This window comes from Anomaloglossus baeobatrachus, chromosome 4, assembly GCF_048569485.1.
Source record: "Anomaloglossus baeobatrachus isolate aAnoBae1 chromosome 4, aAnoBae1.hap1, whole genome shotgun sequence".
Taxonomy (NCBI): Eukaryota; Metazoa; Chordata; class Amphibia; order Anura; family Aromobatidae; genus Anomaloglossus; species Anomaloglossus baeobatrachus.
Window position 1 is genome coordinate 309,633,004 of NC_134356.1, and position 16,225 is coordinate 309,649,228.

At 48.4% G+C, this 16,225-nt stretch overlaps 1 protein-coding gene across 1 annotated transcript in view; it reads left to right on the forward strand.

Moving 5' to 3' along the window:
* The window catches only part of ADAMTS20 (ADAM metallopeptidase with thrombospondin type 1 motif 20), a 322,687-nt gene that overhangs the window by 98,158 nt on the left and 208,304 nt on the right, over nt 1–16,225 (forward strand). The window contains exons 7-8 of the mRNA XM_075344979.1: nt 2,149–2,189; nt 14,935–15,040. Coding sequence (XP_075201094.1) covers nt 2,149–2,189; nt 14,935–15,040 — 147 coding nt within the window. The remainder of the gene's footprint in view (nt 1–2,148; nt 2,190–14,934; nt 15,041–16,225) is intronic.

Here is a 16,225-nt window from a genome sequence, read left to right on the forward strand (position 1 = left end):
ATTCTGTACTCATCCCCCATTCTGGGTCCCCTCCAGGTATATATGTCCCCCATCGTGGAATATGTATGTTCCCCATCCTTATATGTGTGATCCTCCAACCTGTGTGTAATATATATATAATATACACAGTACAGACCAAAAGTTTGGACACACCTTCTCATTCAAAGAGTTTTTTTCATTTTCTATTCAAATGATTTTTATTAGGTTTTGTAGTTAACAAATCTTGAAATCATGCATTACAAAATTTAAGGACACATAGATAGTAAAGACTATATAGCCCAACTGACGTTAAGAAAACACTAACTATATTCGAGTTTTTTTCATTTTCATGACTCTGAAAATTGTAGATTCACATTGAAAGCATCAAAACTATGAATTAACACGTGGAATGAAATACTTAAAGTGTGAAACAACTGAAAATATGTCTTATATTCTAGGTTCTTCAAAGTAGCCACCTTTTGCTTTCATTACTGCTTTGCACACTCTTGGCATTCTCTTGATAAGCTTCCCACTCTCCCACACTCTCCCACTTCACAGCTGTTCCCTCCCCACAGCTCCCTAACCCGAAGGTACCCCGCTTTCATATTTGAGCTATAAGATGCACCCCAAACTTTCCTCCCAAATTTGGAAGAAAAAAGTGCATCTTATAGTCCAAAAAATAAGGTATTTAAAAATCCAAACTGATAGGCATACAGTGCAGTGAGAACTTATTTGGGACCTACACTGGGAATGATTCATTAAGACTGCCTAACACAAATGAAAACTGGGAACCGAAGATGTAAAGTCAAACTAGACTGGTCTTAAAGGGAATTTATCACCAGGGTTTTGCTCCCCCATCTGAGAGCAGCATAATTTAGAGACAGAGATCCCAATTCCAGCGATGTGTCACTTAAAGAGCCGTTTCCTGTCTTTTTGATAAAATCAATGTTTTCTCTGCTGCAGATCTAGCAGTTATACAGAGCTCATGACTATGCTGGACTACCAGGCAGCAGGCCAAGTAGTCCACTAATGATCATCTGCTGCTGATTAAACAGTGATTTTATCAAAACTACACTAAGCAGCCCAGTAAGTGACACATCGCTGGAATTAGGATCTCTGCTCCTACGTTATGCTGCTCTCTGATTAGGAGGCAAAAACCTAGTGACAGATTCCCTTTAAACCTAATTTATTGTGCATGTTAAGACTACTATCTAGAGCAGTGCAATCCGTGGCCTGTCCCCTTTACGCTGAGAGGCCATGAAGTGCATCACAAAGGTTGCAGTTTGTATCATGGTGCATTTCCAGCGAGGAATAAACTTACCATTTCATGATACATTGAGTTCTGTCTATCATCGGAGAATATTATTGTACTGCCTCACTGTGGCATAGATTTTGAAGACAGACACCCTCATACGTCTCTTATGGGTACTTTGCATGCTGCGACATCGCAAGCCAATGCTGCGATGTCGAGCGTAATAGTCCCCGCCCCCGTCGCAGCAGCGATATCTTGTGATTGCTGGCGTAGCGAACATTATCGCTACGCCGGCTTCACATGCACTCACCTGTCCTGCAATGTCGCTCTGGCCGGCGACCAGCCTCCTTCCTAAGGGGGCGGGTCGTGTGGCGTCACAGTGACATCACACGGCAGGCGGCCAATAGCAGCGGAGGGGCGGAGATGAGCGGAACGTAAACATCCCATCTACCTTCTTCCTTCCGCATTGCAGCTGGGACGCAGGTAGATGTTCCTCGCTCCTGCGGCTTCACACACAGCGATGTGTGCTGCCGCAGGAACGAGGAACTACATCGTACCTGTCGCTGCACCTGCATTATGGAAATATCGGACCCTACACCGATGATACGATAACTGCGCTTTTGCGCTCATTAATCGTATCATCAAGGATCTGCACACTACGATATCGACTGCGACGCAGGATGTGCATCACTTACGATTTGACCCCACCGACATCCCACCTGCGATGTCGTAGTGTGCAAAGCCCGCCTTAGGAGTAATGCTGTTGTCTTTGTCATTGCAACCTGTACAAAAAATGCATCCTAATGTCCTTTGGGTATGTCATTGTCATTTGTCTAGAAGTTGTCCATTCTATAACTATATTTTATAATACGTATTAAATGTACTTATGATTATTATTATTCTCTTTTTTTCACTAGAGAAGATATATGCAGAGCCAGTAATAAATGTGACACTTTAGGTAAGTCATTTTTCTGCCACATTGTATAGTGTTTTTACATTTTACAGCAATATGCACTGCATTTGAAAAGAAGGTTTTACACAACATTTGTAAGGTATAGTAAATTCACCAACGCTGCTTTTTTTTCCTTTCCCACTTTTTAACCCCTTCACGCCATGGTTATTTTCCGTTTTCAAATTTTTGTTTTTCCTCCACTTCTTCCAAGAGCCATACGTTTTTTATTTTTCCATAAATATGGCCATATGAGGGCTTGTTTTTTTGCAGGACAAGTTGTAGTTACTAAACATATAGTCTTTTTTTATTTAAGTGAGGAGAAAAAAATTCACAAGTTTGTTAGAAAAAAAATTGCTTTTGGCACCATTTTTCTAGAACTGTAACATTTTCTTTTTCAAGAGTTGGGGCTAAGTAATGGCTTATTATTTGTGCCCCGAGCTGATGTTTTTACTGATACCATTTTTGGGTAGATATAATGTTTTGATTGCCTCATTACCAGCTTTTATTGTAATGTTGTGTTTGCCAGGAAAATGTAATACTGGCATTTTGAGGATGTTATCTTTATTAGCCATTCAAACCTATTTGTGTCAATGTCTGTGCATGTTATCAAGCCAAAATCACCAGGGTATGTGAACTTTTGATCAGGTAGCATGTGTTCAGAAGAAAAGGATTTATGCCGCGCTCACACCATGTAATTCAATCATAGATTTATGTCTCTTTATTCTTTGTAGGCACAGGTCAACGCGTTTCGAGGGACTCAGCCCTCTTCATCAGGACAGCAGACCAGAAATAAATATAGTCAAATATATGTTTGACTATATTTATGTTCTTTCTCGCCTGCTGTCCTGATGAAGAGGGCTGCGTCCCTCGAAACGCGTTGACCTGTGCCTACTGTGAGGTAGCACGGTCGGCTGCGCAGCAGAAGACACGGGATCCAGGCATTAAGGTTCACAGCACACGGTGTTTCATGTCCAAACAAAAGTCCATAACACAATACATGTGCCTCTCCAGCAGAAAACTCAGGGAGTTCTGTTCACTCCCTCACACCCGGCACACCTGCCCTTGTTCCTGATTCTATTTAACCCTTCCTTCAGCCTGTAGGGAAACAGCATTAACCCTAGAGTGGATTTACTTTCTATCATGGAGTGAGCACAACCGGGGCGAGACATACCGGCCGTCATAGATAACCCCGGTCACAGTCTCACATACCCCCCCCTCAGTTCAAGCGTGCGGGGTTGAACTCCCGCCATCAAACACGGGCCGCGGGACAAGGCATCGGCGTTGCCCTGCAACCCACCGGCCCGGTGTTCAACCGTAAACCGGAAGTTTTGCAGAGAAAGGAACCACCGGGTAACCCGGGCATTCCGTTCCTTGGCGGACCTCATCCAGACCAGTGGAGAGTGATCCGTCACCAAGCGAAACTGCCGTCCCAGCAGGTAATAGCGTAGGGACTCCAAGGCCCACTTGATCGCCAGGCACTCCTTCTCCACTACGCTATAATTCCGCTCGGGAGGGGTGAGCTTCCTACTTAAGAAGGTGACTGGGTGTTCCTCCCCCTGAACCACCTGAGACAGCACTGCCCCCAGGCCGATCTCCGAGACGTCAGTCTGTACTATGAACTCCTTCCGGAAATCAGGGTTTACCAGAACGGGCTGTCCGCACAGGACCTCCTTCAGGGCCCGGAAGGAGTCCTCGGCCTGCGGAGTCCAGCGCACCATGACGGACTTCTTGCCTTTGAGAAGGTCCGTCAAGGGGGCTGATAGTCCCGCAAAATCCTTTACAAACCTCCTGTAGTACCCCACGATACCCAGGAAGGCCCTAACCTGCTTCGTGGTCAGGGGTCTAGGCCACTTCTGGATCGCCTCAACCTTGTTAATTTGGGGCTTAATCACTCCTTGGCCTATCACGTAGCCCAAGTAGCGGGCTTCCGTGAGTCCCAATGCACATTTCTTGGGATTGGCTGTCAATCCGGCTGTTCGAAGCGCGTCCACCACCGCTTGTACCTGTTCCAAGTGGGTCTGCCAATCGGAGCTGTAAATAATGATGTCATCCAGGTACGCTGATGCATACGCCTGGTGGGGTTCCAGCACTAAGTCCATCAACCTCTGGAACGTGGCCGGAGCGCCATGTAACCCAAAAGGCAAGACAACATAGTGGAAGAGACCCTCCGGCGTAACAAAAGCGGTTTTCTCCTTGGCGGACTCCGTTAGTGGCACCTGCCAGTACCCTTTGGTCAGGTCGAGCGTGGTAAAATATCGCGCCTGTCCCAGCCTATCAATCAGCTCATCCACCCGGGGCATGGGGTAGAGATCGAACTTGGATATTTCGTTCAATCTCCTAAAGTCATTGCAGAACCTTAAGGAGCCATCGGGTTTTGGTATTAAGACAATCGGACTAGCCCATTCACTCCGGGATTTTTCGATGACCCCCAGGCGTAACATTGTCTTTACTTCCTCCGATATGGCTTGTCGTCGAGCCTCCGGTACCCGGTATGACTTCAGGCGTACCTTCAGGTGGGGCTCGGTGACAATATCATGTCGTATCAGACTGGTCCTACCGGGCAGCTCGGAGAAGACATCGGGGTTCTGCTGAACCAACCGTCTGGCCTCTCGCCTCTGTTGCTTGGTGAGGGCTTCTCCAATCCTTACTTCCGGTTCGTCCTCTCCGGAGGTCGCTGGAGCCGGATGTGAACGACCCGAAGAGGAGGGAGGTGGGGAAAAAACAGCCATCAGGCTTTCCCGTTCCTGCCAAGGTTTTAATAGGTTGACATGGTATATTTGTTCAGGTTTCCGCCTACCGGGCTGCAATACTTTATAGTTAACCACCCCGACTCTTTCCTTTATCTCGTAGGGGCCTTGCCACTGAGCCAGGAATTTGCTCTCCGCCGTGGGGATCAATACCAACACCCGATCCCCGGGTTTAAAGGTCCGCACGGTGGCTTGTCTATTGTAGCGGCCGCTTTGCGCGGCCTGAGCCTCCTGTAAATGCTCCTTCACAATTGGCATGACCGCGCTTATGCGGTTCTGCATACCCAAAATGTGTTCAATCACACTTTTATGGGGGGTGGGCTCTTGTTCCCATGTTTCCTTTGCCAGGTCCAACAATCCCCGGGGATGTCGCCCGTATAACAATTCAAAAGGCGAAAACCCCGTGGATGCCTGTGGCACCTCTCGTATGGCAAACATCAAATAGGGAAGCATCATATCCCAGTCTTTCCCGTCTTTTGAAATCACCCTTCTTAGCATGGTTTTCAGGGTTTTATTGAAACGCTCGACTAAACCGTCCGTTTGAGGATGATACACAGACGTACGCAACTGCTTGATCTGGAGTAGCCGGCATAGCTCTTTGGTCACTTTAGACATGAATGGGGTCCCCTGATCCGTAAGGATCTCCTTGGGCAATCCCACCCGGCAGAACACAGCAAACAACTCCCGAGCTATAAGCTTTGCTGCAGTATGTCTGAGAGGTATCGCCTCGGGATACCGGGTGGCATAGTCAACGATCACTAGGATGTGTTGGTGCCCTCGAGCGGACTTTACGAGGGGCCCCACCAGATCCATCCCTATCCGTTCAAAAGGGACTTCTATAATGGGTAACGGTACCAACGGACTGCGAAAATGGGTCAGGGGTGCAGTAAGCTGACACTCCGGGCAGGTTTCGCAGAACCGTTTTACCTCCCCAAAGACCCCGGGCCAATAGAACCTTTGCAATATTCGCTCCTGCGTTTTCTTGACCCCTAGGTGGCCACTCATCAGGTGTTTATGAGCCAAGTCGAGGACCCGCCGGCGATGCGGCTGGGGCACCACCAACTGTTCTACCCCTACGCCCCGTATTTCATCTACCCGGTAGAGTAAATCCTGCTTAAGAGCGAAATGGGGGTACCTTACCTGGGCACCGGGCAGCTGTGCCACCCCGTCAACTACTGTCACCCGACTCCGGGCATGTATTAACGTAGGGTCCTGGAGTTGGGCTGTCCCAAACGTATCCGGGGACGCCTCCAACTCCGGGATGGGCTCGACCGTCTCAGCCTCTCCTGCCAATACCTCTAGGGGTGACCTATCGGGTTCACACTCTGTCCCTATCATGGTGACCCCTACGGCAGGTGTCCCGGATTCAGGATTGTAGGGCTCAGGCCCCGGACCGACCAATATCTGAGGGGACTTAGGGGGTCCCCTCCATAAAGTCCAAAAATAGGGCAGATCCCTTCCTAGGATCACGTCATAAGGAAGAGTGTTAAGAAGTCCCACCTCATGTTGCACCTGACCGCAAGGTGCTGTGATGGTGACAATCCCCGTGGGATAGTCGCGGCGGTCCCCATGTATGCAAACCACCCCCACGGTGCGTCCTGTGGCCTTTACTTTAGCTCTCAAGGTGGATCGCACAAGGGTCACTAAGCTTCCGGAATCCAACAATCCTGTAACCGGACATCCATTCACCTGTATTTGGCACAAGTGGGGCTCCGTCTCTGGGGAGACCAGGTCAGCGGTACACACCACCTGAGCATACATTGAACCCCGCCGGGTAACCCCACAATCCATGGGCTCCGTGGTGAGTGGACACTGGGCTTCCATATGTCCCACCCGCTGGCACCGCCAACATCTAATGGGGACGGAAACCCCCTTGACGGGTTGTCGTTTAGGGTACAGAACCTTCCGGACCTCAGGAATGGCGGCCGCGGCCTCAGACGGGACGGTAGGGGACTCCTGTACCGTTGTCAGCGGTGGGTCCTTGGCCCTAGGCTTGGAGGGGCCGGACCGACGGGCGGTACGCAAAGTCTCAGTGTCCCGTATCAAGTCCTGCGTAGCCACATGCCGCTCTACCAGGGACACTAATTGGTCCAGGGTACTCGGGTCACCCTGTCCGACCCACCGTTGAACGGTGACGGGTAAAGTGCGCACAAAACGATCCACTACTACCCTTTCCACCATTTGCGCCGGGCTCAGAGTGTCAGGCTGCAACCACTTTTTTACAAGATGCAACAAGTCATAGGCCTGGGAGCGTACGGGTTTGGCTTCCTCATAGAACCACTGATTTACCCGCTGAGCCCGTACATAGGTATTCACCCCCAACCGAGCCAGTATTTCGGCTTTCAGGGTCACATAGTCAATGGCGTCCTCGGCACAGAGGTCCAGGTACGCTTTTTGGGGTTCCCCCGTCAGATAGGGCGACAATACCTCAGCCCACTGCGGGGTCGGCAGCTTTTCCCGCTCGGCCACCCGCTCAAACACCGCCAGGAACGCTTCCACATCATCACCCGGAGTCATCTTTTGCAACGCTTGTCTCACCGCTTTCCGGACGCTGCCGTCGTCACCCGGTCCCGGGGTTGTTGCTGCCGGTCCGGCACGGATCGACTTGGCCAGGAGAACCATCTGTTCTTGGTGCCTTTTTTCCTGCAATTGCAAGGCTTGCTGCTGACGTGCATTGGCCTGCTCCATCTGTTCTTGGTGCCTTTTGTCCTGCACTTGCAAGGATTGCTGCTGACGTGCATTGGCCTGATCCATCTGTTCTTGGAGTTTTTTTTCCTGCACTTGCAAGGATTGGAGCAGGTGTGCATTGGTCTGTTGCTGCTGTGCATTAGCCTGAGCCAAATGCTTTAGTATGTCCTCCATGGCGTCGCCGGGTTTGGGCTGTAGTATAGCCGCTCGAATCCAGGACATGCGCAGCTGGGTCACCAGGGATGGATGCTACACCTCACCGGCTGTCATGCCCGCATTCTCCACCATATGTGAGGTAGCACGGTCGGCTGCGCAGCAGAAGACACGGGATCCAGGCATTAAGGTTCACAGCACACGGTTTTAATGTCCAAACAAAAGTCCATAACACAATACATGTGCCTCTCCAGCAGAAAACTCAGGGAGTTCTGTTCACTCCCTCACACCCGGCACACCTGCCCTTGTTCCTGATTCTATTTAACCCTTCCTTCAGCCTGTAGGGAAACAGCATTAACCCTAGAGTGGATTTACTTTCTATCATGGAGTGAGCACAACCGGGGCGAGACATACCGGCCGTCATAGATAACCCCGGTCACAGTCTCACACTACGAAGAATAAAGAGACCTAAATCTATGATTGAATTACGTGGTGTGAGCGCGGCATAAATCCGTTTCTTCTGAACACATGCTATCGTCTAAATCGGGGAGCTGCAGCTAACCACCATTATTTTGGCTATTATAGTGATTGTGACTGGCACAACCTCTATAGGTGAGTACATTTCTTTTTCTCCTAAAGCAGGGGTGGGGAACCTTTTTTCTGCTGGGGGCCATTTGGAAATTTCTACCAACCTTCGGGGGCCGCACAAAATTATCAATGTTTAAATGACCCTGCTATATTTGGTGAAACAATTAATTAACTGGGGGCATGTACATCACAAGAGGGGCTGGGGGCATGCACACTACAAGAGGGGCTGGGGACAGGCACACCACAAGAGGGGCTGGGGCACACACACCACAAGAGTGGCTGGGGGCACGCACGCCACAGGAGGGGCTGGGGGCACGCACGCCACAAGAGGGGCTGGGGGCACGCACGCCACAGGAGGGGCTGGGGGCACGCACGCCACAAGAGGGGCTGGGGGTACGCACGCCACAAGAGGGGCTGGGGGCACGCACGCCACAAGAGGGGCTGGGGGCACGCACGCCACAAGAGGGGCTGGGGGCACGCACGCCACAAGAGGGGCTGGGGGCACGCACGCCACAAGAGGGGCTGGGGGCACGCACGCCACAAGAGGGGCTGGGGGCACGCACGCCACACGGGGGGCTGGGGGCACGCACGCCACACGGGGGGCTGGGGGCACGCACGCCACACGGGGGGCTGGGGGCACGCACGCCACACGGGGGGCTGGGGGCACGCACGCCACACGGGGGGCTGGGGGCACGCACGCCACACGGGGGGCTGGGGGCACGCACGCCACACGGGGGGCTGGGGGCACGCACGCCACACGGGGGGCTGGGGGCACGCACACCACACGGGGGGCTGGGGGCACGCACACCACACGGGGGGGCTGGGGGCACGCACACCACACGGGGGGCTGGGGGCACAGACATCACAAGAGGGGGCACAGACATCACAAGAGGGGTCACAGATGTCCATCACTGAGGGAAGGCACAGACATCATAGGGGGGCTGCACACAGGACTGGGGGATGGGCTGCACACAGGACTGGGGGATGGGCTGCACACTGGACTGGGGGATGGGCTGCACACTGGACTGGGGGATGGGCTGCATTTTGGTCTGGGGGATGGGCTGCACACTGGACTGGGGGATGGGCTGCACACAGGACTGGGGGATGGGCTGCACACAGGACTGGGGGATGGGCTGCACACAGGACATTGGGGGCACACTGCGCTGAGAGTTTCATGCAACTCTGGGGGAGAGAATTTACAGAGCTGGGGGGGGAGGCACAAAGCACTGGGCAGGGCACATAGCAGCAGAGGGCCGGAACTGGACTCACAGCAGCATCGCACTCACAGCACCGGAGTGCAGGCGCCGGACACACAGCATCGAACGGAGAAGGCGGGCACTTAGCATCAGAAGGAGAAGGCGGGCACTCAGCATCAGAAGGAGAAGGCGGGCACGGGGCGGGCACACAGCATCAGAAGGAGAAGGCGGGCACAGAGCTCCGGAGGGCAGGGGGCGGGCACACAGCATCAGAAGAAGAAGGCGGGCGCAGAGCTCCGGAGGGCAGGGGGCGGGCACTCAGCATCGGAAGGAGAAGGCGGGCACAGAGCTTTGGAGGGCAGTGGGCGGGCACACAGTATCAGAAGGAGAAGGCGGGCACAGAGCTTTGGAGGGCAGTGGGCGGGCACACAGTATCAGAAGGAGAAGGCGGGTACTCAGCTCCGGAGGTCAGGGGGTGGGCACTCAGCATCAGAAGGAGAAGGTGGGCACGGGGCGGGCACACAGCATCAGAAGAAGAAGGCGGGCACAGAGCTCCGGAGGGCAGGGGGCGGGCACACAGCATCAGAAGAAGAAGGCGGGCGCAGAGCTCCGGAGGGCAGGGGGCGGAAACTCAGCATCAGAAGGAGAAGGCGGGCACAGAGCTTTGGAGGGCAGTGGGCGGGCACACAGTATCAGAAGGAGAAGGCGGGTACTCAGCTCCGGAGGGCAGGGGGCGGGCACTCAGCATCAGATAGAGAAGGCGGGCACTCGGCACCGGAGGGCAGGGGGCGGGCACTCAGCATCAGATGGAGAAGGCGGGCACTCAGCTCCAGAGGGCAAGGGGCGGGCAATCAGCATCAGAAGTAGAAGGCAGGCACAGAGCTCTGGAGGGCAGGCGGCGGGCACACAACGCTGGAAGCTATGAGGTTGCTGTGGGACCCGCCCACAAAGTAAGCACTGGCCGACGGCAGCACACATTGGTGCGCACAAGCAGCAATGTGTGGATTTAAAGGGCCAGCGGCCTGCAAAACTGCTGTGACAGCATGAGCACTGCCACCCTCGGGAATCTGCACGGGGGCTTCATTAAAGGTCATGGCGGGCCGCATGCGGCCCGCGGGCCGGAGGTTTCCCACCCCTGTCCTACAGGTTGTAATCGGTTAAGACCCTATTGCGCTTTCTCTTCTGCTGTTATCATTATTTAACTTTTGATCATGGTCATTTGGATGTTTTTGGTTGCCATTATGGTTGATTTAAAAAGAGAAAACACAGTAGTTTGACAATAAATTACTTCCACTAACCATGAGTGGAAAGATTTTGCGTTGTCATTCACATTCTCTGAAAAAAGGCCAAGAAAGCAAAAAAATCTGCCGGAGATTGTAAACTTTTCAGCACAGCTGTACATTGCATATGACCCATTATATATGTTTTTATATAGGCCAGGAACTGTTTTGGTGCATGCACCGAACTCATTTTCAAACTGTGATGTCTAAAGCTCAACATGCACTAACAGAGTGTGAGTGCTTGCTTTTTGTAATATGCTGTCCCATTTACTGTAATTGAGTGTGAGTGCCCATTAGCACCTGCTTCTCAGCAAAGGTGGAGCACACTGGAAATAAAACATGCACAGATAGTTTCTTCCAAAAATGTGGTTGGTTTTAAAGGTGTTTACAGATATCCTATCCACCAATAACCATACAAATAACTTCTCCAAGTGTAAGTATTAAGTAAATATGAAGCTATTTTGTTATATAAAATAAAAAAGTCAAAATTTTAGAAAAACTCCTCTCATCAATCTGACTGTTTTTAACTAGTGAGGGATAATATTTGTCCTTTAAATTTGTAGGCATTTAGCCTCAGAGAGGTATCTTTGATGAACATTAGGTTAGGGTCTGATCAAAGAAAGGTCACCTTGTTGGTGGTGGGTTCTCATGAATTGGCTAATTTATGTGCCAAGTACTGTCCTTTTATAAGTATATTCTACAGTCATATGAAAAAGTTTGGGCACCCCTATTAATGTTAACCTTTTTTCTTTATAACAATTTTGGGTTTTTGCAACAGCTATTCCAGTTTCATATATCTAATAACTGATGGACTCAGTAATATTTCTGAATTGAAATGAGGTTTATTGTACTAACAAGTACAGTCCCTGGCAGCGTAGTGTGTCACTGATGGTAGCCTTTGTTACGGTGCTTTATGCAGGTCATTCACTAGGTCCCCCCATATGGTTCTGGGAATTTTGTTCACCATTCTTGTGATCATTTTGACTCCACGGGGTGAGATCTTGTGTGGAGACCCAGATCGAGGGAGATTATCAGTGGTCTTGTATGTCTTCCATTTTCTTATTATTGCTCCCACAGTTGATTTCATTACACCAAGCTGCTTGCCTATTGCAGATTCAGTCCTCCCAGCCTGGTGCAGGGCTACAATTTTGTTTCTTGTGTCCATCGACAGCTCTTTGTCTTCACCATAGTGGAGTTTGGAGTGAGACTGTTTGAGGTTGTGGAATTAACAATTTCAATGTACATGAGATTACAATAATTAGGGTTAATAACAATTCAGAAAAATTTCTTAAAACCTAAAGTTTAGTAATACAATATAGGTTTAAAGGGATTTTTCTGAATAGCTGTTAACCTTGTTTTAGGTTGTGGGCAGGTGTCTTTTATATTGATAACAAGTTCAAACAGGTGCCTTTACTACAGGTAATGAGTGGAGGACAGAGGAGCCTCTTAAAGAAGAAGTTACACATCTGTGAGAGCCAGAAATCTTGCACATTTGTAGGTGACTAAATAATTATTTTCCACCATAATTTGCAAAAGAAATCTTGCCAAATCAGACAAGGTGATTTTTCTATTTTTCTGAATTTGTTTTCTCATTTTGTCTCTCATAGATGTGGTCTACCTGTGATGTCAAGGCCTCTATCATCTTTTTAAGTGGGAGAACTTGCACAATTGGTGGCTAAATACTTTTTTTCCCCACTGTATGACTCAGATGTAAGCACCTACAGTCATATGAAAAAGTTTGGGCACCCCTATTAATGTTAACCTTTTATCTTTATAGCAATTTGGGTTTTTGCAAATGCGATTTCAGTTTCATATATCTAATAACTGATGGACTGAGTAATATTTCTGGATTGAAATGAGGTTTATTGTACTAACAGAAAATGTGCAATCCGCATTTAAACAAAATTTGACAGGTGCAAAAGTATGGGCACCTCAACATAAAAGTGACATTAATATTTTGTAGATCCTCCTTTTGCAAAAATAACAGCCTCTAGTCGCTTCCTGTAGCTTTTAATGAGTTCCTGGATGAAGGTATATTTCACCATTCCTGTTTACAAAACAATTCCAGTTCAGTTAAGTTTGATGGTCGCCGAGCATGGACAGCACGCTTCAAATCATCCCACAGATGTTCAATAACATTCAGGTCTGGGGACTGGGATGGCCATTCCAGAACATTGTAATTGTTCCTCTGCAAGAATGCCTGAGTAGATTTGGAGCGATGTTTTGGATCATTGTCTTGCTGAAATATCCATCCCCTGCGTAACTTCAACTTCGTCACTGATTCTTGGACATTATTGTCAAGAATATGCTGATACTGAGTTGAATCCATGCGACCCTCAACTTTAACAAGATTCCCGGTGCCGGCATTGGCCACATAGCCCCAAAGCATGATTGAACCTCCACCAAATTTTACTGTTGGTAGCAAGTGCTTTTCTTGGAATGCGGTGGTTTTTTGCCTCCATGCATAATGACTTTTTGTATCACCAAACAACTCAATCTTTGTTTCATCAGTCCACAGGACCTTCTTCCAAAATGTAACTGGCTTGTCCAAATGTGCTTTTGCATACCTCAGGCGACTCTGTTTGTTGGGTGCTTGCAGAAATGGCTTCTTTCGCATCACTCTCCCATACAGCTTCTCCTTGTGCAAAGTGCGCTGTATTGTTGACATGCACATTGACACCATCTGCAGCAAGATGAAGCTGCAGGTCTTTGGAGGTGGTCTGTGGATTGTCCTTGACTGTTCTCACCATTCTTCTTCTCTGCCTTTCTGATATTTTTCTTGGCCTGCCACTTCTGGGATTAACAAGAACTGTACTTGTGTTCTTCCATTTCCTTACTATGTTCCTCACAGTGGAAACTGACAGTTTAAATCTCTGAGACAACTTTTTGTATCCTTCCCCTGAACAACTATGTTGAATAATCTTTGTTTTCAGATCATTTGAGAGTTGTTTTGAGGAGCCCATGATGCCACTCTTCATAGGAGATTCAAATAGGAGAACAACTTGCAAGTGGCCACCTTAAATACCTTTTCTCATGATTGGATACATCTGCCTATGAAGTTCAAAGCTCAATGAGGTTACAAAACCAATTTAGTGCTTTAGTAAGTCAGTAAAAAGTAGTTAGGAGTGTTCAAATCAAGAAATTGATACGGGTGCCCATACTTTTGCATCGGTCAAATTTTGTTTAAATGCGGATTGCACATTTTCTGTTAGTACAATAAACCTCATTTCAATTCAGAAATATTACTGAGTCCATCAGTTATTAGATATATGAAACTGAAATAGCTGTTGCAAAAATCCAAATTGTTATAAAGAAAAAAGGTTAACATTAATAGGGGTGCAGAAACTTTTTCATATGACTGTATATAGCAGTAGTGCAGTTTCTATTTCATATATGCAATGTTTGCATACATCTTAAAGCCCCGTTACACGCAACGACATCGCTAATGAGATGTCGTTGGGGTCACGGAATTTGTGACGCACATCCGACCTCGTTAGCGACGTCGTTGCGTGTGACACGTATGAGCGACCGCTAATGATGCAAAATACTCACCAAATAACTGATTGTTAACACGTCGTCCACTTCCCAAATATCGTTGCTGGTGCTGGACGCAGGTTGTTCGTCGTTCCTGAGGCAGCGCACATCGCTACGTGTGACACCCCGGGAACGACGAACAAATCGTACCTGCGTCCTCCAGCAACGAGTTGGGCGTGACTTTCATGCGGCTGCTTTCCGCTCCTCCGCTTTGATTGGACGTCTGCCGTGTGACATCGCTGTGACACCGCACGACTGCCCCCTTAGAAAAGACGCTGTTCGCCGGCCACAGCGACGTCGCTAGGAAGCTAAGTATGTGTGACCTGTACTAGCGATTTTGTACGCCACGAGCAGCGATTTGCCCGTGACGCACAAACGACGGGGGCGGGTGCTTTCACGAGCAACATCATTAGCGATGTTGCTGCGTGTAAAGCCCCCTGTAGTGCTTAGAGTGCTGCTGTATTCTTTTGTCTGTATTACTTTAGGAAAGATATAATGTATTCTAGCATGGTAGTAATGTTGTAATTATATAAATAACTGTAATGTTTTTTATTTTTTCCTACAGGATTAGCGGAACTAGGTACAATGTGTGACCGTCAACGCAGTTGCTCTATCAGTGAGGAGAATGGTTTGGGTGCTGCATTCACGATAGCGCATGAACTAGGACACGTGTAAGCATTTTCTAATTTTTGTTCAAATGTTTTCTTATTTAGTTTTAAATAATAAATGGGGATACACAAAAAAAAGAGGGAAAGGATTAGGAGTGAGGAAATTTTTAATATAAGCTTCCTCTAATACAGATTTGTACCAAACATACTGTACCTTGTTTAATTATGGCCAAAAATTTCAACCTTGATCTCCTACATGTTTTTGCAAACTTGATGTAGGCTTTGGCAAAATTAAGCTGGGCTTAAATGTTTTTTGATGGAACAAAAGGCTTACATCTTGCCACCGTAGCCCATAAGCCAAACATATCAAGAATACGAGATATTGACATTAGATGCAGTACGCAACTAGTACTTGCAAGAAATTCCTGCAATTAATAATGAGAAATTCCACTGAAAAAAATTTGAACACATGAAGAAAGAGAAATTCAAAAATTTATTGAAAGTAATGAAACCTCTGGAATCTGTCAATATTCAGAACCTAATCCTGCCACTTAGTGAAGCATAATATCAGGTGGTTCGATGATGACCTATAAAAATTGTCTCATTACCAAGGTGTCACACAAGAAACATCTCATGGTGGGTAAAACCACTGGCATTGATTACAAAAGAATTTCTAAACTACTGAAAGTTCCAGTGAGCACTGTTGAGGTTATATTCCGGAAGTGGAAAGAACATAATTTCATCATAAACAGGGCCATGACCAGATTCTTCCCTCAAGATATCAGGCGAAGGAGTGAAGAGAATTATCAGAAGAGTTGTCCAAGAGCCAAAACCACCTGTGGAGAGCTTGTCAGATCAGTCCAACATTGAACTCTTTGAATACCATAATACACAGCCAGTGTCGGACTAAGCTGCCAAGAACCTATCAGTAATACTGATTCTGAGGGCCCACTGTTCAGCTTCATGCAAATATTACATTACACATTTATCTGTACTTCTATATAATAATGCACTGGGTAGTTTGTTGAGTGAATAATAAGACACCGCTTTTTCCTATATATAGTGAATCTAATGTAATGAGGCCAAATACCGCTCATATAGGGAATAGGCTTATTTCAGCACTGGGACCCACCAGAGGATTCGCATGTTCTCTTGTGAGTCTGTACACACCATGTATGGAGGCCAAACCACCAGTGAAGTTTGCATGTGTAGGGCTGATTTTCAGAAAACGGCACTGGCAAACGTCAT